The sequence below is a fragment of the Gossypium arboreum genome, chromosome 10 (assembly GCF_025698485.1).
Source record: "Gossypium arboreum isolate Shixiya-1 chromosome 10, ASM2569848v2, whole genome shotgun sequence".
Lineage (NCBI taxonomy): Eukaryota > Viridiplantae > Streptophyta > Magnoliopsida > Malvales > Malvaceae > Gossypium > Gossypium arboreum.
Window position 1 is genome coordinate 16,227,147 of NC_069079.1, and position 23,778 is coordinate 16,250,924.

The 23,778-nt window shown below is 30.4% G+C and overlaps 3 protein-coding genes across 4 annotated transcripts; all 3 read left to right on the forward strand.

Moving 5' to 3' along the window:
• Window positions 1-283: 283 nt before the first annotated feature.
• On the forward strand, window positions 284-1,124 carry LOC108489311 (ethylene-responsive transcription factor TINY-like). The gene has a single exon (XM_017793759.2). The coding sequence runs from the start codon at window positions 374-376 to the stop codon at window positions 920-922; it is 549 nt and encodes a 182-aa protein (XP_017649248.1). The 5' UTR covers window positions 284-373; the 3' UTR covers window positions 923-1,124.
• An 8,642-nt stretch (window positions 1,125-9,766) lies between these two features.
• On the forward strand, window positions 9,767-14,744 carry LOC108487623 (uncharacterized). 2 transcript variants are annotated; one of them, XM_017792007.2, is made up of 7 exons: window positions 9,767-10,016; window positions 10,809-10,923; window positions 11,016-11,086; window positions 11,938-12,225; window positions 12,432-12,474; window positions 13,532-13,640; window positions 14,349-14,744. In XM_017792007.2, exons 1-7 carry the CDS (start codon window positions 9,993-9,995, stop codon window positions 14,407-14,409), a joined length of 711 nt encoding a protein of 236 aa, XP_017647496.1. In that variant the 5' UTR covers window positions 9,767-9,992; the 3' UTR covers window positions 14,410-14,744. The 2 variants fall into 2 exon arrangements, with proteins under 2 accessions (XP_017647496.1, XP_052876462.1); XM_053020502.1 differs by having other exon boundaries at window positions 12,441-12,474.
• A 1,936-nt stretch (window positions 14,745-16,680) lies between these two features.
• On the forward strand, window positions 16,681-17,491 carry LOC108487382 (18.5 kDa class IV heat shock protein). The gene has a single exon (XM_017791710.1). The coding sequence runs from the start codon at window positions 16,696-16,698 to the stop codon at window positions 17,317-17,319; it is 624 nt and encodes a 207-aa protein (XP_017647199.1). The 5' UTR covers window positions 16,681-16,695; the 3' UTR covers window positions 17,320-17,491.
• Window positions 17,492-23,778: the final 6,287 nt, after the last annotated feature.

The window sequence follows — 23,778 nt, forward strand, 5'->3', positions numbered from 1 at the left end:
GCATTTAAAAAAATAATTTTTCTTTTCTAGATTTGAAGAAACATGAAATTTAAATGCAGATGAATGGAAAGGGGCAGTTATGTAAATTTGGAGGAATTGATGTAATAACATCTGGTGCATGGATGCAAACAAAATGCCAGCTATCATCCCTTAATCGTACTTTGTTTTAAGGCATTTTATTATAATAATAATAAAAATTAAGCATTTAAGTAGTATAGTGTAGTGTAATATTGGGGGGTACCACTACACTTTCCTTCCTTATCTATTTACACTCCTAACTGTCTGCTATTTATATGTTGGAGACTTACCTGCATTTTTGTACTAACCAAACAAATTACGGAAACTTCAATAATATATAGATTCCCATTCTTTCATGTCCCTCGCTGAGAAAGAGCTTTGCGAGTTTCAGTCACAAACGCCTGCCCAACCCCAGCCCAACCCACACCCTGTCGCCAAGAAACGCACCCGCCAAGACAACCACTCCCCGTTTCGCGGGGTACGTAAGAGGAGGTGGGGGCGTTACGTCTCCGAGATACGGTTACCGGGTCAAAAGACACGGATATGGCTGGGGTCGTTTGGGTCACCGGAGATGGCAGCTCGGGCATATGACTCGGCAGCTTTCTTCTTGAAAGGCGACTCTGCTATCCTCAACTTCCCGGAGTTAGTGGGGTCACTTCCCCGGCCAGAGTCTTGCTCGAGGAGGGATATACAATCCGCGGCGGCCAAAGCGGCTTTGGAGGAATCGGTGGGCAGGGTAAAAGATGAGGAGGGTCCGGAAAGCTTCGGGTGGTGGGATGATGTGGGGATGGCGGCGTTTGAGGAAGTGAAAGCAAGTCCGTTGAGGTTTGATTCAATGGAGGGAGAGCTGTTGTCTTTCATGGAGGATGATCATCATTTCTTCACTTCCTGCTTTGAGTTGTAAATATATATAAGAATGATTTTCTATTCTATATATTATTTGATATCTTCTTACCTTAGGCTTAGGGTCTTTGCTTGTTAGCCTGCATGGACCATGGTTTAGCTTACTTTATTCAACTTTTTATTAAATCCCTATGTTTGCAAGGCATAATTAGCGATGTTAGGAGAAGTTGATCTTCATTAATAAACTGATTTGAGGATGAAAACGTCTTTAGCCAATCCTTTAAATTCAATAATTGAAAAATACCCAAAGAAGAAGAAGCTCTCAATAGGGAATAGTCCTCCACCCAATGGTGGTAGAGCCACCAAGAAAGTGCAATTCAGGGAAAAAGATGGGGTGATGAAGGTGGAAATTCTAAGATGCATCAAACTGAGAAGCCTTTTTCTTTTAGGGACAAGCTGATGGATGCAAATATGGGCAATGAAACCGTAGAGAAGGATGTTATTGAGATTATGGAGGTGGATAATGACATTAGAAGTTCTCTGCTTAGACTTAAAATTGAACTCGATTGTTGTTTGGGTTGAGCTTTTGACAAAGATTTTTAGCTTCAACCCCATTCTCTCTCTATATTTTAATTATTGTTAAATTATAAATAAATAAAATCCAATTTCCAATTTCAACCTAGACGCTCAAAGCCCGACTTCATATCTCAGTTTCAGCTCTTAAACTTAGATTTCTAATCTTAAAAAACTCGTACCAAAATTTCTTTAATTTTAATGCGTGTTTTGGAGCCCTCCAATTTCAGCCATCTCTATTTCATGCTTTTCTTTCCTTGATAAGTCCCTGCTCTCACATGACACCTGCCTGAACAACGTGAGTCGAAAATCTTTTGATGTTTGCGTTTAGTTTTTCTTTTTTTGCTTATTTACTTCCATCTTCCGATATATGTTTTTTCTTTTTCTTTTGGCTCAAGAAATATTTATTATTTCTCTTTCTTTTCTTTTCTTTTTTGCATATTAATTTGTAATATATCATGTTTGCCTTGGGTTATCTTTTTTTTTCTCAATAATTTTCTTTTGCTTAAATTGTTTGTAATTTTTTTCTTCATTTTACAGATTGGTTTATTCTTATTTTGTAATAGTTCTATGTAATACTCTAAACTCTGCCTAGGAGTTTAAGTCGAATCTGGATGAATTACACCAACTATTGAAAACTAATTTTAGGAATTATCTAAAAAACATTCAAAATTTTACTTGATTCGTGGCAAAAAAAATTTTCAGAGTTTAACGTTGAAAATGGAAATTCGTTTTGTCGATTTGAGTGGTTTTATAGTTTCGCATTAAAAAATTATCAACTACTGACGAATTTAGAAAAAATCAAGTCGAGCTCAGAAACAGACTACAAACCCAAAAGATCAAAAGTGTTTTTACATTATTGCAAAACAATCCAAGCTCCTACACATTGTCCAGTCCTAAGTTAGAGACTTACCTGAACACACAAAGATAAAACCAAAAGGCGAGCTATAAAGCCCAATGTATAACCAACATGAATTACAATTAACAAAATATAGTATATAAATCAAAAAACTTAATAGCGAGTATAAAACCAAATCGGAACAGACCAGAGGATCACAAAGGTTGCCGTCATGCTAGTATAACAGAACAACACAAACCCACCAAAATAGGACAAAGTAGAACATGACAGAATAGAACAGAGCAGAGCAGAATGGAACAGAGCAGAATTGAACAGAGCTACACAAAGGATGTATGTTTATGCAGATGAGGTATTTTTCAAAATCAATCAGAATGCATACAACTCCGCTACACACCAAAATAGAGTTCCCCTAAAACTCAACCAGCCAAATCACACCAACAAATAATTGTGGACAATGCCACTAGAATTTTGTAGTTAAAACTGTCAGATCAGATACATGTGGTCAAGCCACTAAATTGTAGCCAAACTGCTAGAACAGAAACGTGGATAGACCACCAGATAATGCAGATGATCAAACTGCCAGAAACTTCCTCCTTTCACATCATCCTAAATCCCATACAATGTGTCATGGCATGCATATATAGAAGCAGAGTGATAAGCATGTAAGTAATGCTGCCGTACAGTAACAGAGTTAGTAGGCATGGGACTCTATGCGTTATAAAACAGATTTATCGAAACTTGACAAATAATATTAGATTTGCCATAAAGTCACATGCACGGTTATAAATTAGAATCAGTACCAATCAATTCAACATATTCGGATATTATATGTTCTTAAGCAACAAAGTCACGTAAAGGCGTACCAACAAACTTAACAGAATACATATCGTACCTGGATAATTCACATACATTTGACAATGGCACATTACGTTCCGATAGATCCTACTTACTTAGGTTCAAACATAACAGACATACATACAGTCGCAAGTTGTTCATTATCAGATCGTCAGGCATCAAGTTATATAGCCTAATTTAGATCATACGAACCCTATAGTAGGCCTATGTTTGTTTCGAACGACGCTTGTAGCCTGTGTCACTTGCCCGTGTGGTCCTAATTCGCAAACAGTGAGTTACACGGCTTGGACACACACCAATGTCACTGGCCCGTGTGAACCCTGCACAATTCATAACCACACATGGTCTGGGCACACACCCATGTGTCTCCAATTTTATGAATAGTAAGTTACATGGCCTAGCACACGGCCGTGTGGCATTGACAGTCTTGTTTTCTGACGACTAAAATTTGAAGAAGAAAGGGTTTCTGATACCCACCTATATTGATTCAGAGTAACAAGGATGAATTCCTGTCCTAAACGATAAGCAATTGCCCAACAAACGATTAATTCGCAGTCAAATCGCTAAAAACTAACATTCCAAAATCGAAGTTACATCGAAGAACTTTCGACACAAAACTTTAAAAAGAAAGAACAGAGGAATGGTAGAAATAGAAATGGAAAGTAAAATGAAAATAAAGCAATATCATCAACTTAGGAGGTTTTAGGGAAGTTTACTTAACCACTTGAAACTAACTACCACACAAAGAATTTCAAAAATAAAATATTCCTTATTGCTTCCCTAGAGATTTGAACACCAAACCAAAAAATACATAGAAGCTTAACCATTTAACCAATAAGCTCATTCTTGTTATTATTTGACTGAATTTAACTTATAACTCACATGTTTAAAGATAGGGATGTAATCAAAAGTAGCAAAATTTCAAGAGATAGGATCCAAATCTAGAACCTCACATACATAACTAGAACACTTAACCACTAAACCAAATCAAATCACTTGTCAAAAATTTCCGAAATCTAAACTCAAAATCAAGATATGACTACTCTTGGTTTCAAAACCCAATTTCTTCTAACGCAATTTTTGGGATGTTACACTCTAATTTGTTGAAATGGGTAATTATTTAAACTACTCAAGCTTGAGCTTTAGAGTTTCTCTTCATATTCTAAATTTAATGGTATTTTTCACTTCAAATTGATAATTTGAGTTTGATACTCACAAATTTCATCTTATTATAGATTTTGAGTGAAATTTATCTTATGTTTACTTTATTAATTGGTGTTATATGATTTTTATTCAACATTTTATGTTCTTCTAAATTTATTTGGATTGAGTTTAGATAAATAAATAAACATATTAATTGGTGTTATATGATTTTTATTCAACATTTTATGTTCTTTTAAATTTATTTGGATTGAGTTTAGATAAATAAATAAACATATATTTTAGGTCAAGCTAGTACGAGCCATACTTAAATAGAGAGAATATATATAAATATCTAGTCTAAGCTAAACTTGACACATGAATATGTGACCAAAACTAGAAACAAAATTCTCTCATTATTTCATCCGTGATAAAAGAGAGATGAAACTTTCTTTGATTTGAGCAGAATAGCTCAATAACTAGCTGTTTGAAAACCGTCATTTCTACCGAGACATTGAACGCGGAGGACAAATATTGTTGTGACAACAGCTGCAGGTAATTTTCCTATTATATTTCGTAACCAATTACAACCTATGGCTTAGGATCATCTTGTACAGACAATAAATATTTCACTCTATTATTGTCATTGTGAGTGAGACTAGCAAATATGTAAAATTGAGAAATTGTTAGTAAAAGTGGTCATGGACCGCAATCAGATATTAGTTTTTGAGAAAGAGGCAATCCGCATCATTATCCTTTTTATATGTAATGGTTCTAACATTAAACTTGCATGGTGCCTTCATAAATATAGTTGTTACTTTATGCAAAGCGTAAAGTGTAAAATTTATACAGGTTCGGAAGATTCACATCGTATAGCCATTTAAATGATAAACATGTAGAAAGGAATATATCTATGGATGACGTATATTTACTTGCAGTTTGCAAGAAGCCCAGAAGAGAATGAAGCCTCCTCACATCCTTGTTATCCATTTGAAGCACATTGAGCAGCTCCGACACTAGGTATTGTGTTTCCACTTGAGTTGTAGCTGGAAAGTCAAATTTGGTGTATTTGTTTTATGTAAAAAAAAATTAACCGTTGAATATATATTAATATATAAAATATTTTAGATCGATATGATAAATATATTTAAAATATTTACATATATGACAAATATAATTATATTAATAAATTCAACCGTTGAATTATTAAGATATTAATTATATAACTAATTACAAAAATCTATAAAAATTACTTTAGTTTTTATCATGTATAAATGGATTCCTCCCTAATTTATTAACATTTAATAAATTTTTATTATACAAGAAGAAATTATTTAAAAAGGCAAAAGTACATAGCGAAAAACAATTTGCAATACCTTTTTGGCATTGTTTTTATTATTCTACCTTGACTTAATTTTTAGATTTTTGTTTGATCAGGAAAGGTGGATGTTTTTGGTTAACAGTATTTTGGATTATGATTTCTTGGATTAAAGCAATAAAAGAAATGAAAGATTATTTTAATTAATGATAAATTAATATAATGTAATAAAATATTAATTTTAAGTTTGATTTACATTATTTTTGAAAATTAAAGATTTGTAATGTGTTCATCTTTAAATTTTAAATTGTGATTTCAATTTATGATTTTTAATATTATATTATTACTTTTCAAGCATTATGTTTTTGTTAAATATTATTTTCATTACTTTACTTTTTGAATTATTTTTCAACAACAATTAAATAATAATTAATACAAATTTATTCATCTAATTTATTATCTCAAATCATTATTTCGACACCACTAAAAAATAAATTGTTACATTGTTACATGCAAATCCTGTGAGACTTCTTTCCCTTCCTTCCTTTTCAATTCTATGGATAATGCTCAAAGTTATCGTGCAGATGAGGAATTCGGACGATAGGACTAGATGTATGATTAGAGCCTATTGCTCAAGTTTAGAGGTCCTTCTCCTATTACGCTACTTTATTTTTATTTTTCTAATTGAAAAATAAATAAATTTAATAGATAATTATGATAAAAAATATTTTATGTTATATCAGATTTATGAAATTTGAACGTAAGGTAAGTTTAATAATAATGTTAAAATTAAATAAAAGACTCCATTTATGGTGGAATAAAAAAATTATATTGTATTAGATTTTGAATTTTAATAGTGTTTTTAAAGGCTAATTTAGGGAAAATGTCCAAAAAAATATTTGGCAACATAGGTTTTTTTTTTTTTAAGTAGGGAAATAAGCTGATTTTATAAAGAGTGTATGAAAATGCGTCCAGCACAATTGGTAGGAAAGCACGCTTAGCTGGACGCATTTTCCTTCGAGTATGCAAAAAAACAAGTCTAGTTGGGTGTGTTTTCCTCCAACCGTAAATTTCCAATAATCAAATTTCAAATCTGGCCAACAGTAAAATTATAAATGGCCCAACAGTAACTTTTTTTCTTGTATAAACCTAGGTCATTTCCACTCTTTTCACTCAAATCTAATTCTCTCTATTCTCCCAAATCCTGTTGGGCGCACTTTCCTGCCAACTGTGTAGAAACACATCCAATTGGACGTGCTTCCACACTCTCTCTTCAAAATCGATATATTTCTCTAATTTAAAAAAAAAGGCTATTTTGCCAAAAAAAATTGACATTTTCCCCTAAATTAGTCGTTTCTAAAGAGTGAATGACCTTAAAATACTGAAAATTTTAAAAAAATTACCAAATTAAGCCTTTTTTTGAAAAAAATTTATGGGACTAGATCGATTTTCCGAAAACGCTTCCAGCGGGAAGCGTTTTCCCCCAACGATCACTCACCCCTACGACTATTTTCTCCAATGACTATTTAATTAGTCGTTGGTCCCCTCAACGACCATTTTATTTTTTCTATATAAACCCCTCCACACATTTCTTTTTTTTTTTTTAATTCAATCTCAACTCTCTCTCACATTCTCAAATCTCTCTTAAATTTCTCTCAATTCCCTCTTAATTTCTCACTTAAAATTTATTTCTCTCAACTCTCTATTTTTATTGAAGTTGTCTTAAGATTTTCAAAAAATATTTTTTTATTACAATTTATTTCGTGTTTTCTGAAATTAACAATGACATAATCTATAGTCCGTTTGGATGGCAAGCACATTTTTGTTAGCCAATTGCAGATTGTAAGAATTTTTTATTATATTTAATGTAATTTAATTTAAATATTTTCTTGTTATATTGGAATTTAATATCTTGTATGTGTTTTTTTATATATAGCCGAAAGATCAAATTTTGGAGACGTATATTCGTACTCTACTCGTTTCTCCATCACCTTTAACCGAACCCTACTTGCGAGATGCCAAATTTTTGCACGTGACTGTTATTGGTCGGTGGTGTAAATTGGACCCCAAACTTGTAAGCACATTGGTGGAAAGGTGGAGACCCAAGACACACACCTTCCATCTTTCATATGGCAAGTGTACTATCACTTTAGAGGACATACAGTTATAGCTCAGGTTACCAGTGGATGGGCTGGTAGTGACTGGGTTAGTTCACATAGCCGATTGAAGAGACGTATGTGAGCAACTTTTATGGAGGGTTCTGGAAACAATTTATGGAGCCCGAATAGATATGAATTGGTTAAAAAGAAATTTCGGTGGGTTCGATGAGGATTCGACTGAAGTCTAAAGAGAACAACATGCTCGGGCATACATCCTTTTGATTATTGTAGGTCTCCTCATGCCTGATAAGTCATGAAATTTTGTCCATTTAAGATGGCTTCTAAAACTTGTTGACTTTAGAGAAGTGAGCGATCTCAATTGGGGGTCATCTGTGTTGATGATATTGTATTGGGAGATGTGTTGGGTGTTTTTCCCTCTAGCAATTTCAACTCCAAAATTTTCCCCACTCAACCATCAGATATCCCAAGATTCCTAAGACGTATTTTCTAAATTGATCTCAATGTTCGAAAATAATGCACTAGAAAAAATAATGCACTGAACCTATCTGAATGTTCAAAAATGCATTGCAAATAAGGACCAAAACTCAGTTGCATTAAAAAAATTTAAAAAAATAAAAACTAAGATTTAATCAAACAGTGTAGTTGGAGTTTCGATTTTGAATCGAATTGAATTTTTCAATTCGCGATGGATGAAAATACAATGCTTCTAAATATCGAATTAAATAATTAGTAACTTTACATCTCAAAAAATTATATAAAAAAACCCTAAACTTTAAACTTAAAAAATATAAAAAAAAACCTTAAAAAAACAAAACCTTAAAAAACAAAACCCTAACCTTAAAAAAAAGAACACAAGGAAAATGTATCCAGTTAAAAGCGCTTTTCTGCAAATTAACTGAGTTGGGAAGCATTTTTGTAAAATCGGTCTAATCCCATAATTTTTCGAAAAAATATCTGATTTGGTAATTTTTTAAAATATTTCGGTATTTTTAAGTTATTCGCTCATTTTTAAGAGATAAATAAAAATTATTTTATTTAAATTTTCTATAACTCTTTTAAATTTAAAGTAAGTTTATTTTTATTTCGTGCTCTCCAAGTGTCATTTAAAGAGTAATATTGTTATATAAGGGTAAATTATACCAATAATCACTCAACTTTAATACACCTGATAAAACAGTCACTCTGATTTTAATTCAGTCACCCAACTTTCAAAAAGTAATAAATCAATCCTACTAATCATTTTCCATTACAGATGTAACAAAAAAGTGACCTAGCATTTAATAGGCCACCACGTTATTTCGAACCCAAATATATATATAAGTGTCATTTACGCAAAAAGTAAAAATATTAGCAATTTATTTAAGAAAAAAACAAAAAAAGAAGAACGAAAAAAAAAACTCAACTTTGCCTCGTCTAATGTGATAAGCTAACTGACCACATCGGCTAGTTTATTGGCCACATCACCTATCTCATTAAGCCTGTAACGAAAAATATTAATGAGTCATTGATTTGCAACTTTTCTTTAACGATATTAATAGGTGACTGATTTATCACTTTTCGATAACGTTAATGATTGATTTGTTATTTTTTGAAAGTGAGTGACTGAATTGAAACTTTACCTCGTCCACCGTGGCAAGTTGATTGGCCACGTCGCCTATCCCATTAGGCCTGTAATAGAAAATACTAATGGGTGACTGATTTGTCACTTTTCAATAACATTAGTAACTGATTTGTTATTTTTTTAAAGTTGATTTATTGAATTGAAATCAAAATGATTATTTTATCAGCTAGATCAAAGTTGAGTGATTGTTGGTCAGGGGCGAAGCCAGAAAAATTTTTTAGGGGGGTTAGGTGAAATTTTAATTTTTATAGTTTATATGTTTATAATTTATAAAGGATTAAATCAAATTTTATAATTTTAGAAGGGCCAAAATATAATTTTACTTTTATTAATTTAAAATTTTAAAAATTTTAAGAGACTAAAATGCAATTTTACATTTTAGGGGCTGCTTCCCCACTGCCGTTGGTGTAATTTAACCGTTATATAATTATATTAGATATATTTAGATTATTTTTATCATAGATAATGTTAATATAATATTGTAATATGGTGCAGATTTGTAGTAATCACGAGCCTTTTTCTGGGAAATAGGCTTGCCTTCTCAGCTATGGAGAATTCTTAATGTTAATAGAAAATGCACCTTTGAAACTTTCAGAGATTTTCTGTCTGAAATAATTCTCTGCTGCTCTTTTTCTTTTTCCTGCAATGGCCGCTAAATCGATCGAGGAGGTGAGTTTTCTTTTTCTCGTTTGTTTTTTTTTTTATTTTTTGGAATGTGTAGCTCTTAGAATTTTTTCTGTTTCTGTTATGGAATTGGAGCTGTTTTTGGACATTAAGTTTCTAATTTTGGATTAAGCTTCTTTAATTCTTTTTGAAAAGGAAAGACTTTGCTTGATTTGTCGGAAAAATAATGGAGGAATTTTACACTTAAGTCTGTTGCATTTTCTCCGGTTGCTTTCAAATTTCCTTATAACTGCATATCAATAGCAGAAATTTCATGGCCGTTATGATCTAGTTCATCTTTCATTGCTTTTTTCATTCACAAAACACAAATTCTTGTTTGGTTGCAGCGGAAATGTAGTAAAAGGAAGATAGATTACCTTCAATTCTTGCATTCTCTTCATTTTTTTATATATAAGCATTTTCGTTAGTTTCTTGTCGAATGGGATTTTTATTTATTTTTATTATGGCTATGCTAACCTAGATTATCTTGCATTGCCTAATTCCTAGTTATGATTCTAATTATTATGATTTCTTTTCTTGAATTGGTTTTGAAAATCAGTACTCAATTTTCAATAGAAATTCTTTATCACTACAAATTAGCAAATTGTATATTTATTTCCCTTTTAAATTCTAATGGTAAAGTTCCATCTTTATAGCCTTGACTTAGAATGGAATTCAAAATCTCACATTCAAATGAAATTAAAAGAGAGCTTTTCTTATTTGTTATGTCATCTTTATAGCCTTTTTTGTCGAAGTTTGTTTTGCAAATGCTTTATTTTAAGATACGGTTACTTCCAGGAGAAACCATTCTTATCGGGGATGGGGGGTGGAAGCACCAATTTACCAGTCAACATTGCATGTTTTGAGTTGATTAAGCCAAGCTTTGATGAGACCAACCATCATTGTTCTCTCGGTAAAGATTTCTGTGTTAGATATGGTATTGTTTACCTGGCCTCAGTTTTGATAATGAGCATGTTTAATGAATTCCTTTTATTGAAATTTCAGATGTGTTGCCTATTCTAATAGAGGAGACTTCATTTCCAGTAAGAGAAAAATGCAGCTTAAACACTTCACATGTAAGTTCATTCATAATCTGCTGCTGCCTTTTTCTTCTCCCCTATAAAACCAATCAAAACCAAATGACTTGGTCTAAAGGGAGGATTTCTAAAAATTGACTTGCTCTATTGAATACTTTGAGAGGCACTTAACCGGTGATTTCTTTCTTTATGCACATCATGCATCGTTGTTGATGGAAATTCAGGCTGTAATTTAATATATTTACTCTGAAGTGATGGTCATAAATCTGAAATAATGTCATTTACATGTTTTTATCTCTATATAAAGGTTTAAAACCTGTTTTTAGTTGTCTAGTAGCCATTTGATCATTAACATAAAAGGGTTTGTTTGGTATATTTGCTACAGCTTGAGAATCAGTTTCTCCTTTAAAAGTTAAAGTTAAGCGTACCACTCTTTTCAAGACCTGCACCTTAGCTTTGAGCTTTTCCTGATCTCCCTGGAATCAGTCTGATCTCTTGAAATCCCTCCTTTTCCTCCTCTCTTTTTGTTCTATCAGATTGGTTCATTTCTTGGAGAACTTCAAAAAGGAACTTAGATAAAGTTTATACAGCCGCCCGTCTTTTGAGATGACCTAATGTCAGAACTTATATTGAATACTTCAAATTTAGTCATTCTCCATGAGAATTGATACTGCAGTTTGAATTCCACTTTTTGAGTTCTATGTTTGTTATTTTCTAGATTATATATTTTCTAAACAGTAGTTTGGTTACTAATAATCTCTGTTTAAAATTTAGTTCAAACTTTTATTCTTTCATTCAAATAACTTATCTTAAAATGAGAATTTGGAAATTAATAAACTTGCTTTTTTATTTTCTCTGTGCTGCTATTAGTTTTCAGTTCCTTTGTGCAGGGCCAGGATGTCTATAGCATTTCTGTGTTGCCTGAGGAAGGAAACACGAGTCCAAAATGTACACCACAGTTAACTTTTTTGAGCCTCTTGGAAGTTCCTTTTCCATCTGAAAACCAGATGTGTTTGGATGCGAAATTGAGTTGCCACAACTGCATCAATTTGAAAGTGGATAGTGAAGATGCTTATTCATCGTGCATTCTGGATATAAACATTGAGAAAGAGCTTCCTGACATACTTACATCCAGTGATGAGATTGTTGGAAATTCTAAAACTGAAGGCGTACTGACAGTAAGTTCGATATTCCTATCTTTATAGCGTGAATCTTCCAGCAAATTTCTCCTTTTAAGATGGCATATTCAGTAAAATGCAGATCCTACATATAGTGTGGGATATGCAAAATTTAATTACTTAGTCATCAAAGCATTGATGGTTTTCCTTGAGTCTTGGTACTTCTTTTCTTCTTTCACCTTGATCTAGATCTCAATGAATTACAGAATTTGCAGAAGGTTTTGCAGAGACAGTCAAGCTTATATGTAGGTGAGAGTTCACTCAGCTTTGAACTGTTAATGTTTTAATTTGCAGGTCTGTAAGCATATGCTATTACCTATTTGGAACAAAAACTTCCCTATCTTGCCCATAATTGATATTGCTGTGCTTGCTTTATATTGCATAAGAAATGATTAATAGTTTCGCCTAAACAAGAAAACATTCCAAAGGATAGGACATTATGTTGGTAACCAAGCTGTTTAAATGCAATCCAGGTTTCCAATGTTTCTTGCGTATCATTTATTCACTCACTTGACTTATTTTTAGCATATGGGTTGGCTATAAACTAATGCAATTGGTAATATTTAGCCATTCACATGACTTGCTTTTAGCAAAGAGAAGGAAAAATTTTCGCTTACTTTGAAGAGGTCTTATTTTTTACAAGAGTTATTATTCATCTTTCTAATTACAAGTTTAAATTTGTATCAACTATTCTTTATATTATGTCTAACTATTGTAATACATATGTAATAAATAAGCTTTTTCCTTATATTATTACACTAATAACCAAACGAGGCATTAATGTGTTGATTCGACATCTAAACTTTCACTTCCAATGTGATTTATATAACTAGCAAACAACAGAGGTTCCCTTAGTTCACTGTTTCTATTGTTTTCTATTAGCGCCTGCCTGCAGGCCTAGACATTCACCCCTAAGAAGATTGAAGTTGACAAAAGAGCTTCATTTGACATGTATAATTCCAGTGAACTGATAACTGAGAACAAATGAACCAAATGCCAATAAGTAGGCCTGAGGTTGATACTTGACAACTCTATTTGTTTAAGTATTACTTCAAAGGGTTTTGAAGAAATCTAAGATTGAACTCTATTTAACATTTCTCCTGATCGCTAGACTTTTGTTTAGCTTTATGAATGTTTTTGGAATTGTGTGCTACCTTTTTTCTGCTGTATTTTGCGTTCCACATGTAGAACCATCTAGGTCTTTTGGTTATGCATATTGCATTTTTGATTCTTCATCCATTGGTACCACCTAATCATGCCATGTGGAACATATTTGGAACTCAAAAACTGGGTTTGATTTGAACAGAAAAATCATTGACTGAGAGGGTTCAAGAAGCACCAATGAATAGATGGAAAAGATATAAACGAGCTGCATCATTTGATTCAAGGAAAATATTCTTCCTTTTCTCAATCCTGTAAGGTCTTGAATTCCTAGCAAATAAACAGTTTACTTTTGAACTTCACATTTTTATTATTACTTCCATTTAGTAAGATTTTAATCATTGTTAGCATCTTTGAAATAACCGCATTGGTAATCAAATCCCATGGTTCTAACGTGATTGAGGAGTGAGAGAAATACATTAATAAGGATTATGTATAACCAGTAGATATCCAAAATTAAAACACTTAAGAACTAGTTGACATCTATGGAGGAAATATTTTGCTTAGAACAAGAAGGTTTAAGATGTTAGGGAGATCAACTTGAACTTGGGCATAAACAATTGAGTTTGAAGTTGAGCATGAAAATTGAGCTTATTTTACTAGGTAAATGAACTTAATTGAGCCTAATCTATCATGTTCAAGCAATTCAATATTTATTTGGAATCGAGCTTGAGCTTTAAGAGTAAAACTCAATCAAGCTCAAACCGAATTTCATGTCTCTAAGTCTGAGTTGATCGAGCTTCTTACAGTTGGAACTCCACTGGACTTGCGGTTACACCTCTACCCTTAACCTGACGGAGTCTAATATTTTTACAATGAAGTAGGTTTGCTCCATTGTTGTCAGAATTTTGGCAGTAATGCAGCACATGGTATTTGAAACCTACCATAAGGTTTCCTAGTACTAACAGTAATCAGAGGAGTCCCTTCCGATCAATGGCTTATTGTTTCCTTCTTTGGCTCAGGTCATGTTTGGGGACATTGATATTGATTTATCTGACGCTGAGAGTTACGGCAAACTATTGATGTGTTCAATCTACGTCAGTCAGGTTCAAATGTGAGTGCGGTATACAAGTGTGTTGAATTCTTTTTTCTAGATTTCATGATCATATCCTGTACTCATGTCTGGATATAGTACGAGTACCTAAAAGATAAAGTGAAAAGTCGGAGTAACATAGGATTCAATCATGTTTTGTACCTTCTTCTTTATTTTGTTGAGCATCTTTTCTTGAAGTTTATTGAGATTTCGTGTTTTGAGAACTGCTGCTTTATAGTTTAGCTTTCTAAATGTCAATATTATTGATTTTCCACTGTAAATATGACCAGTGATTCAGTAATTCATCATCTCTTTATCATTGTAAGGTTGTAAGGGTTCGTTTGTTTACATGGAAAAGGTTTTACGATAAAATAAGCTCTTTTTCCTGTAAAAATAACTTACTATTTTGAAAAGAGTAAGTCATTTTCCGGAAAAGAGTTCATTTATAGATAATTTTATATTTTATAAAAATTAACTTAAATCAAGCTTAATATTATTATATTGATAATAAATTTTATTTTTTAAAAATATTTAAAATATTATATTTTTCAATATTATTAAACATACATATTTAATTATTTATATTTAGTGATATAATAAATAATAAATTATTTAATATTTCAATTTTATTTTAATAATAAATTTTAAAATAATAATTTAAAATAATATTATTCACATATTATTGAAAATATTCAATACTAATATTTTAATAATAAATGTTTTGTAGTATAAAGGTTAAAATATATGTACACTTGTAATTTAGTCTTTGTACTTTTATTTTCAAGAATTTGTCCCTTTACTTTTCAAATTTGAAAATCAAGTCCAATTGTTGACATCGTAGTCATGTAATTAAAAATGACGTTGTAATGAATCAATTTAACATAATATTTTTAATATATACAAAACGATGTAAAATATAAAATTATAGATAAAAATAAATTTAATTAAACAATGAGAAAATAAGAAAATCTCAAATGCATGTTTGTTTAATTGAAAACAACTTTTATGAAATGTTTTTAAGAAATATACCAAACAACAGAAAATATTTTATACAGTTTCATCCAAACACCAGAAAATATTAGCTTTTCCAGAAAAGTAAATCATTTTCCAGAAATTATTTTCCTAAAATGTCAATAATATTTTCCTGGTTAATGCAATATAATTTTTAATTTTTTATTGGGTTAATATATCAATCAGTGCTTAAGTTTGATTTTAGTATTTAATTTGGTATTTGAGGTTTTTTTGTCTCAATTTGGTACTTGGATTTGGTTTCAATATTCAATTTGGTATCTAAACCAAATGAGATTATGTGGCCCAAAAAATTTTCAACACATGCTATAGTAAACAAACATAAGTACCAAATTGAACATATTGAAACTAAACTCAGGTACCTAATTAAGACAAAAAAATTTTAAGTATCAAAATAGAAAAACTTAGGTACCAAAGTGAACATTAAAGCTAAATTTTAGGTATCAACTTGAATACTAAAGTTAAACTTAGGTGCTAAATACAACATATCTTCTTTATAATAATATTTTGCGACAACAGCCAATTTTTTAAAAAAAATTAATTTTTTAAGTTTTATTTTAGTTCTATAACTTTTCACTACGTTCTGTATTAAATTAATTCTTCATAATAACATATGATCTAAATTTTTAAGTGAAATTATAACTAATTCATGTAAGTAAACCTGCATTTTTCATGGACTCCCCCACTGTGGGGCTTGTGCCGAGCCTCTTATTTCTCAGGCTTGACCGGTCGCTAGTAGAGGCTCGTTTTTCTCAAGTTTGACACTGTACACTTGATTCGAAGAGCATTTCTTGTTGGGGCTATGCGGAGATCCATCGGGAAGATTATGAGAAAAAACGCACCAGTTCATAGTGTTTTTGGTGGTTGAAGTCCAATGATGAGTTTGTTTTTGGCTTGTTTGAAATTTAGTAATGTTATTCTTATTTTTTTGTTTTGTTGTTGTAGCAGTTTTTTTACGACTAAGTGTTGTTTACATATGGTCTAATATTTGATCAGGTGTTACAGACATCTTTCACCAACCAGACTCCCACTCCAACTTGGGTACTGGGCTTGGGCTTAAAACCCCTTATACTTTTTATGTGTTCTGAATTTTTTTAACCTTTCGACCTGTAATGGAATCTTCATAGTTAAAAAGTAAAAATAATGGAAAAGCCTAGAATACAGTGCTCTAGAGTGGGCTAAACCTCAGTTGAAGCCTCAAACTCTCATACCAACATATCATTCTAGAAAGTGCCGGAAAAGACGAAATGTCAATTATGCCCCTGCTGGAGATTTCCTTTTTGTTCATTTCCTCATTGAGGTTGGAGCGCATTAAACTAGACTTTGCTCTTTCCTCTGTTTACTGTGTTTCCAAAATCAAGAGCTTTCAACACACTCCTTCACTCCAAACCCACCAGAAAGAAACCATGTCAATTGTCCCGATCAATGGCCAACAAGGCACACCCACTGATCCTTTCTCTCTTGAATTATGGGATCCATTCAACAACTTGGATGTTTTGAACCCATTCTCCCATTCTTTCCCTTTCCCTTTCCCTTCATTTCTTTCCACCCATTTCCCTGGTTTCTCCTCTGAAATTTTCCCCTCCTTGGGGACCCAACTCAATTGTGTAGAAACCCCAAGGGCCCATGTCTACAAAGCCTACCTTCCAGGGGTCACCAGAGATGAAGTTCTGGTTTTCATCGATGATGACAGGATGCTTCAGATAAGCACTGAAAATGGTAACTTCATGAGCAGGTTCAAGTTGCCCGACAATGCAAGGACTGATGAGATTGAAGGTTTTATGGAGAATGGGATGCTCATCGTCACTATTGGGAAGCAAACTCAAGCTCCGGAGAGGCCAAATGTTAGGGTCGTTGAAATCACAGAGTAATTTCACTTTTTTTTTTAATGCAAAATGTCAAGTGATGCTCTACTCTATGGTGTTTGTTGTGTTTTGAAGCTTGAAAAAATGTGTTTAATGTCAAAGAGTAAGTAGGTTCTTGTACTAGAACAGTAGTTTTAGTAGTAATAAAAGCACTTTTGTGTTGTGTACTTTGCTTCAACTTTGGTTTAAGAAGTTAGGAACAGAATTCAAGCCGATACAATACCTCAATTCATCACCGCCTGTCAGAAGATATTTGGATAAAATTAAAGATTAGATGAGTAGAGGATGTTGAGGTGAAAGAGAAAATTCCATTATTCAGGGGAAAGAATCTAAGTTTTGTTAATAGACATGAACAAGTTGAAACCATTTCGGAACTTCATTTTTAAGATAAAGAAATCGAAACTCGAAATGGTAAATTGTTGGAACTGGTAAAAGGATGAACAATTCCAAAGGGGCTGAAGATGATGACACCCAGGGATGGATGGATCCAGGTAGGGGTTTTCATGGGTCTGGCTATTTGGCAGATTTGAGTAAAAATATAGGCCCGAAAAATAAGTTTGGATAAAAAAAAGAAAAGCTAATTTAAAAAATAAATTTAAAAAATGAATTGAGTCTTGGGTCAGATAAGTCTTTGGTAAAATATTTTTAGCCTGGGTTTGGCTCTGCTCGGTTTAACTTGAATTTATTAAAGAATAAAAATTTATATATTTTTTTATTTTTGAATGTTATTTTTTTATTTTGTTACTATTTTATTATTATGTTGTTATTATTTAGATATTGTATAAAATTTATTTTCTTGTTAACTTTGTTATTATTTTAAAAGTATTTGTTAATTTTTTATTATTTTAGAGGTATTTATTTGTTAAGTTGTATTTATTTTAATGGTATTTAAGTCTATATATTTTTAAAATTTATTTTTAATTTGTTGAGAAATATTTATTTTGATGTTTTTAGTATTTTTGATGTATTATATAATTTTAAAATAATATAAAAATTAATATGGATGGGTTGGATCGGGCTTGAGTTTTAATATTTTTATTTAAGTCGAGCTTGAATAAAATTTTAAGCCTGTTTTTTGAAATCGGCCCAGCTTGTCTCATGAATACTTTTAGGTTCAAGACCCTATTATTGTGTCTAAGTTATAATTTATATTATCAAAATATTTTTATTTTTAATTATATAATAATTAAATATTAATATATGATAGGGCTTGAAAGGCTAAATTTAAAGGTTGAGTATGGATTTTAAAGCAAATTTTACAAATTAATTGATTTGGCTTATATCTATATATATTAGGTTTGTAAATTTTTTTTTTATATTTTGATTTATATGTCTTGCTAATGAATTTTGTTCTTTGGGTAATGTCTCAACATTATCGAGAGAAAAGAAAGGAATTTAAGGATTTGATGTCACGATTAAAAGCACAAAACAAAAATACAAATTATTTTCTTTTCAGCTCTTTATATGTAAAAGACTTTTCGCTAAATATTTTTGTATAAATTATGTTATTTATTTGACTTTTTTTCTTTTTCGTACCATGTTGTTGTTTAATATATTATTATAATCTTTAAGTTTTTAATTTGGAAAGAAAATATTTGAGAGAAATTGATATTTTTTATATTAAAAAAATTATAAAATGATGGTGATAATATTAGATAGTGTAGCGTGAAATAAAAAGTAAATTAAATATATCGCATCTAAGTCTCAAATTCTTACAATAACTGTAAATTGATTCCACCCTATTTATAATTTATTAATTAAATCTTTTAAATTTCCAATATTAAATAAATAATGAATGCAAACTTTTCAAATAAGAAACAAGTTGAGAAAGAAAATAAAAGATATTGAATCATGACCCGACCTTGTACCTGTGATTATGAAATTTAGAGTTGATGGTGAGAGGGTATTAAGTTGTAAAATTTAAAATCACTAGTGGAATAAATAAAAAAAAAAGGCATATAATTTCATCTTTAGTATTGCAGTATCCAGGTGATCCAAAAATTCAGAAGCATTCATTTATAAATCTGATGTGATAAACTTGAAACTTGTTACCATAATTTTAAAATACTATACTTAAATTGCTTTGAATAATCAAATATGCTGTCTTTAATCACGATTTTCTCTTACTTCAAATTTAACACAAAATAATTGAAAGTTATATTTTTATTTTATATGGCTCTACCATTGTTAAGTGGTGAGGTTACCTTCACAATCTTCATTCCATATTTGCCTACAAAGTTCGCTTTTTAAATGGAATATTTTAGATTTACATTACAAATTCATAAATAATTTTAATTATAACGATTGTATAATTTATCACAAGTAAAGTCATTATATTCATTTATGATCAGAACTCAATTGAAAATTTATATGAAAAATGTGTACACGAGATGTAAGCTTTATGCAATTCAATTGAAAATTTATGATTATACGATTAAATAGATATGTGTTTACAAGTTTAGTTTTATCATATAATAAATAATTAAAAATATTTTTACATGAAACAATAAAATAAAAATATTTTTGTTAAATAATAATAAGGGTTAAAACCATATTTTATTGAAAAATTAAAACAATATTTTACATTTAGTAAGAATTAAAATTATATTTATACTAATAAAATATGTATTTAAAAGATTTTATATAATAAAATAATGTTATGATTATATAATAACAAGATTAATAACATTATTTACTTTATGTAATTATTAAATTTATATTTATGTTAAATAATATATTTAATTTATAATCTATCTATACATATAAAAGTACAAGTTTAGAAAAAATTTGAACTACCTAATATAAACTTTGTTGTTCTTTATATTACTGAATTTGTCATTTTAAATAATTTTTATTATTTATAAGATTTATCACATTTTAAATAAATATTTTACTTTTACTAAAATATTTGGTTAAATAGATTTACATCTTAAGAAGATAGATCATACTTATTGATAATTATTTTATTCTATTAAAATACTTTTTATTTAATGAATATATAAAAAATTTTAAATTTTATATTAAATTACTTAATATTTAAATTATTATGTTTCCACGGCTTAATATATCAAAAAGCCCAGTAAAATAATTCAATAATCAATTGAGCTCTCAATAGAAAACAACACCCAATTGAACCCTTAATCAAATATAAGCAATCAATTAAGCTCTTGAAAAATCAATTTTCATGTAAGCCCCTAACATCCATTAACTCATGGCATGCTAGGGTTGTAACAGCCCGTTTTCATTGATATCGAAATAGTGGTTTCAGGACCACGGTTCCAACGAGTAAATTATTTTTTATTATTTTAATGTCTATAGGAATATATTTAGGTCGTATTAAAAATTCGTTAAGAAATTTTAATGTTTAAGTAGTTAACTAAATGAAAAGGACTAAACCGTAAAAAGGATAAAAGTTGACTTGAATGGTAAATATACCATTTATATGGGATAGTGGATCTGCATGGCAAGGTATTAATGTAATTATGATAGTTTTTAAAAGTTAAAATGGTAAATAATCAATTAAACATAAATTAAATAAAACAAAAGTTAAACTTCATCTTCTTCATTTCTAAACACCACCAAAATTACACCATTGAAGCTAGCTAGGGAATTCGGTCAAGCTTCCTTGTTTTCATGGTATGATTTTGAACCTTGTTTTTAATTATTTCTATGTTTTTAGATCATTTTAGCTTAATCTAGCTAGCCCGGGAGTCAATTTGTAAAATTGTTAAAGATTGAGGGTTATGCCATGAATGTTTTTGAATGGTTTTTGATGTTAAATGATAGATTATGAACCTTTGTTGAGAAATAAACAAGTTTTGTAAAGTGATTTTTGATTAAATTTGCATTTAGGGATTTGTTTGTAAAATTAGTAAAAATTCATGATAAATTTATGAAATGATGATTTATTTGGGTTGGATTAAGTCCCCAAAGATTTTGTTTAGCTTATAAGAGGGATTAAAATGATTAGATTTCACTTTGTGAGCTTAATGACTAAATTGTGAATAGTTAAAATATTAGGGGAATTCATGATAAATTTATGAAATGATGATTTATTTGGGTTGGATTAAGTCCCCAAAGATTTTGTTTAGCTTATAAGAGGGATTAAAATGATTAGATTTCACTTTGTGAGCTTAATGACTAAATTGTGAATAGTTAAAATATTAGGGGAAAATAGTAATTTTGAATAAATATGAAATTTGGATTGAATTGAATGTTTGAGGTTAATTGCAATACTTAATTCAATATAATTATCTATTTAGATCAAGCTAAATCACGTGCGGACCTAGATTGAGGCAAAACAGAAGCTTCGTATTAGCTCGATTTAATTTTTACGCCCTAGTCGTCGAGGTAAGTTCGTATGAATGACTATCATGTTTATGTATTTAAATTGAATGTTATTATGTTATTTATAACCCAAATGATCAATGTATAAACCTATCAATAATATGATGAATTGACGGATATCGAGTCCCGGTTGAACCTTAGGAATTCGTACGATACAAATGATAATCATTAGGGATTTCATGTTTTTGGTGCTGGTCTTGAATGTCCTACTGATGGCTGAGGTCCTGTATCTGTTGCGGATACTCCACAACTTGTGTGAGCAGCATCGTGTAGCTTACATTTCGACCCACAGCTCATGTGAGCAAGCCCATTTCATAGCTCGTGTGAGCAATGATGTAAAGGAAATGTTATGGTTATATGTTAAGGCATACTTCGTGTGTGCTTTCCCGAGTATCCGATGAAATTCTATATGGTTCAATAGGAAAAGGGATTGAAATGGTAAGTTTTCAAATGGAATTATGCATAGTTTTATGGAAAGAATGTATGAATGAAATGATGTATTTCATATGGAAAATGACTTATCATATGGTTAGTTCAAATGAGTTATGTACAAATGTGCTAACTTGTGTACTGATGGTGATGTATAGGCTTATATCAAGCTTATGGTTTGAACTTTAATGTACTTATGCTTTATGTTTTGCAAATTAAAATGGTAAGTTCTGTTTTGAACTATACGAACTTACTAAGCATTAATTGCTTATGTAGTTTCTTTCCTATGTTTTATAGATTATCGGAAGCTCGATCGGTTTGAAAGCTCGTCGAAGATCTATCACACTATCCAACATAAATATCGGTAGTTTTTGAATGTTTTGGCCAATGTTATAATGGCATGTATAGGTTGAATTGTAATGACATTTTGCTGGTTATTGGTATGCATGAGTTGTGGAAGTTAACTTGGTTTGTACCATTTGATGCCATGTTAGATTGTGTCAATTTGGTTATCTTGTGATGTACGTCTTGAATGACTCCTATGGTATATTTGGAATGCTATGATAGTGGTCAAGTTTATGGTATGTTTTGAAAAGTATGGAACGAGTATTTGATGATTGAAATTTGGTAAAATTGACATGTTTAGGTAGTGTTATTAAATGCAATTGAGGTGTCTTTGAATGGCATATTGGTTAGTTGAATTAGGACTCTTGAAATGGAAATTATATGTATGTTTTTATAGGGTTTTGGAACTTTGAAAATGTGCACAAAAAACCTAAATGTTTATGCATGAAATGGTATTGGAAATGACTTAAGTTTAGGAAAATTTGGGTCCACACGGTCTGAGACACGGGTAAGGGTAAGTAAAATTCGATTTGAATAAAAAAAATCCAAAAAAGTTTCAAATTTCAAGTTAATCGAATCGAGTTATTCAAATTATTCGAGTCAACTCCAATAAGAAATTTTGGGTTTCAAGTTCGAGTCGAGTTAAATTTTTACAATTTGAATAACTCTAATAATTCGAATAAAAGATTAGTATAAATATCGTTTTGGTCCCTGTCAATTTTGAAAATGAGCAAATTGGTTTCTCTTTTAACAAAAATTACAAAAAAAATCAAAGAAATTTTCAAAATTTGAAAATTATTTTTAACATTCAAAATATTTATAAAAATTCTAAATTTATATTTTTAAAAAATTATATTTTTTTAAAAATCTAAAAATCTAAAAGAATATTAAAAATTAAAAATTTATAAAATAATAGTTTTGGAATCTAAATAAGTTATTAATGATTCAAGTTTATCATACTAAAATATCTTATTTTGATTATTATTTTGTTTTAAAATAGTTTTCAAATATATATTGTTTCAAATTTATGTTATCTAACATGGAAATAGTTATATTGTACAATATTTTAATTTAACATTATTAATTTTTCTAATTTAACTTAAACGGTTTCACTCGATTCGATCGAACGTTCACCCCTAATTCAAGTTATTCGAAAATCCAAATAAGAAAAGACAAAACTACTTCATTTTGATAAAGATTTACATTTTCTAAAGTTAAAAGTCAAAACTATCAAGTTAAAAGGCAAAACCACGTTGTTTTGATAAATGTTTACCCATTAGTCATACTTTTCTTCCCGAATCATCCCACTCTCCTTTTTTCCTTTACTCAAAATTAATCTAAAAG

Coding starts and splice junctions, on each gene's coding strand:
- LOC108489311 (XM_017793759.2), top strand. CDS start 374: ATGTCCCTCGCTGAGAAAGAGCTTTGCGAGTTTCAGTCACAAACGCCT.
- LOC108487623 (XM_017792007.2), top strand. CDS start 9,993: ATGGCCGCTAAATCGATCGAGGAG. Junction 12,475..13,531: donor ACAGTCAAGCTTATATGTAG/GTGAGAGTTCAC, acceptor TGATTTGAACAG/AAAAATCATTGACTGAGAGG. Junction 13,641..14,348: donor TTCTTCCTTTTCTCAATCCT/GTAAGGTCTTGA, acceptor TCTTTGGCTCAG/GTCATGTTTGGGGACATTGA.
- LOC108487382 (XM_017791710.1), top strand. CDS start 16,696: ATGTCAATTATGCCCCTGCTGGAGATTTCCTTTTTGTTCATTTCCTCA.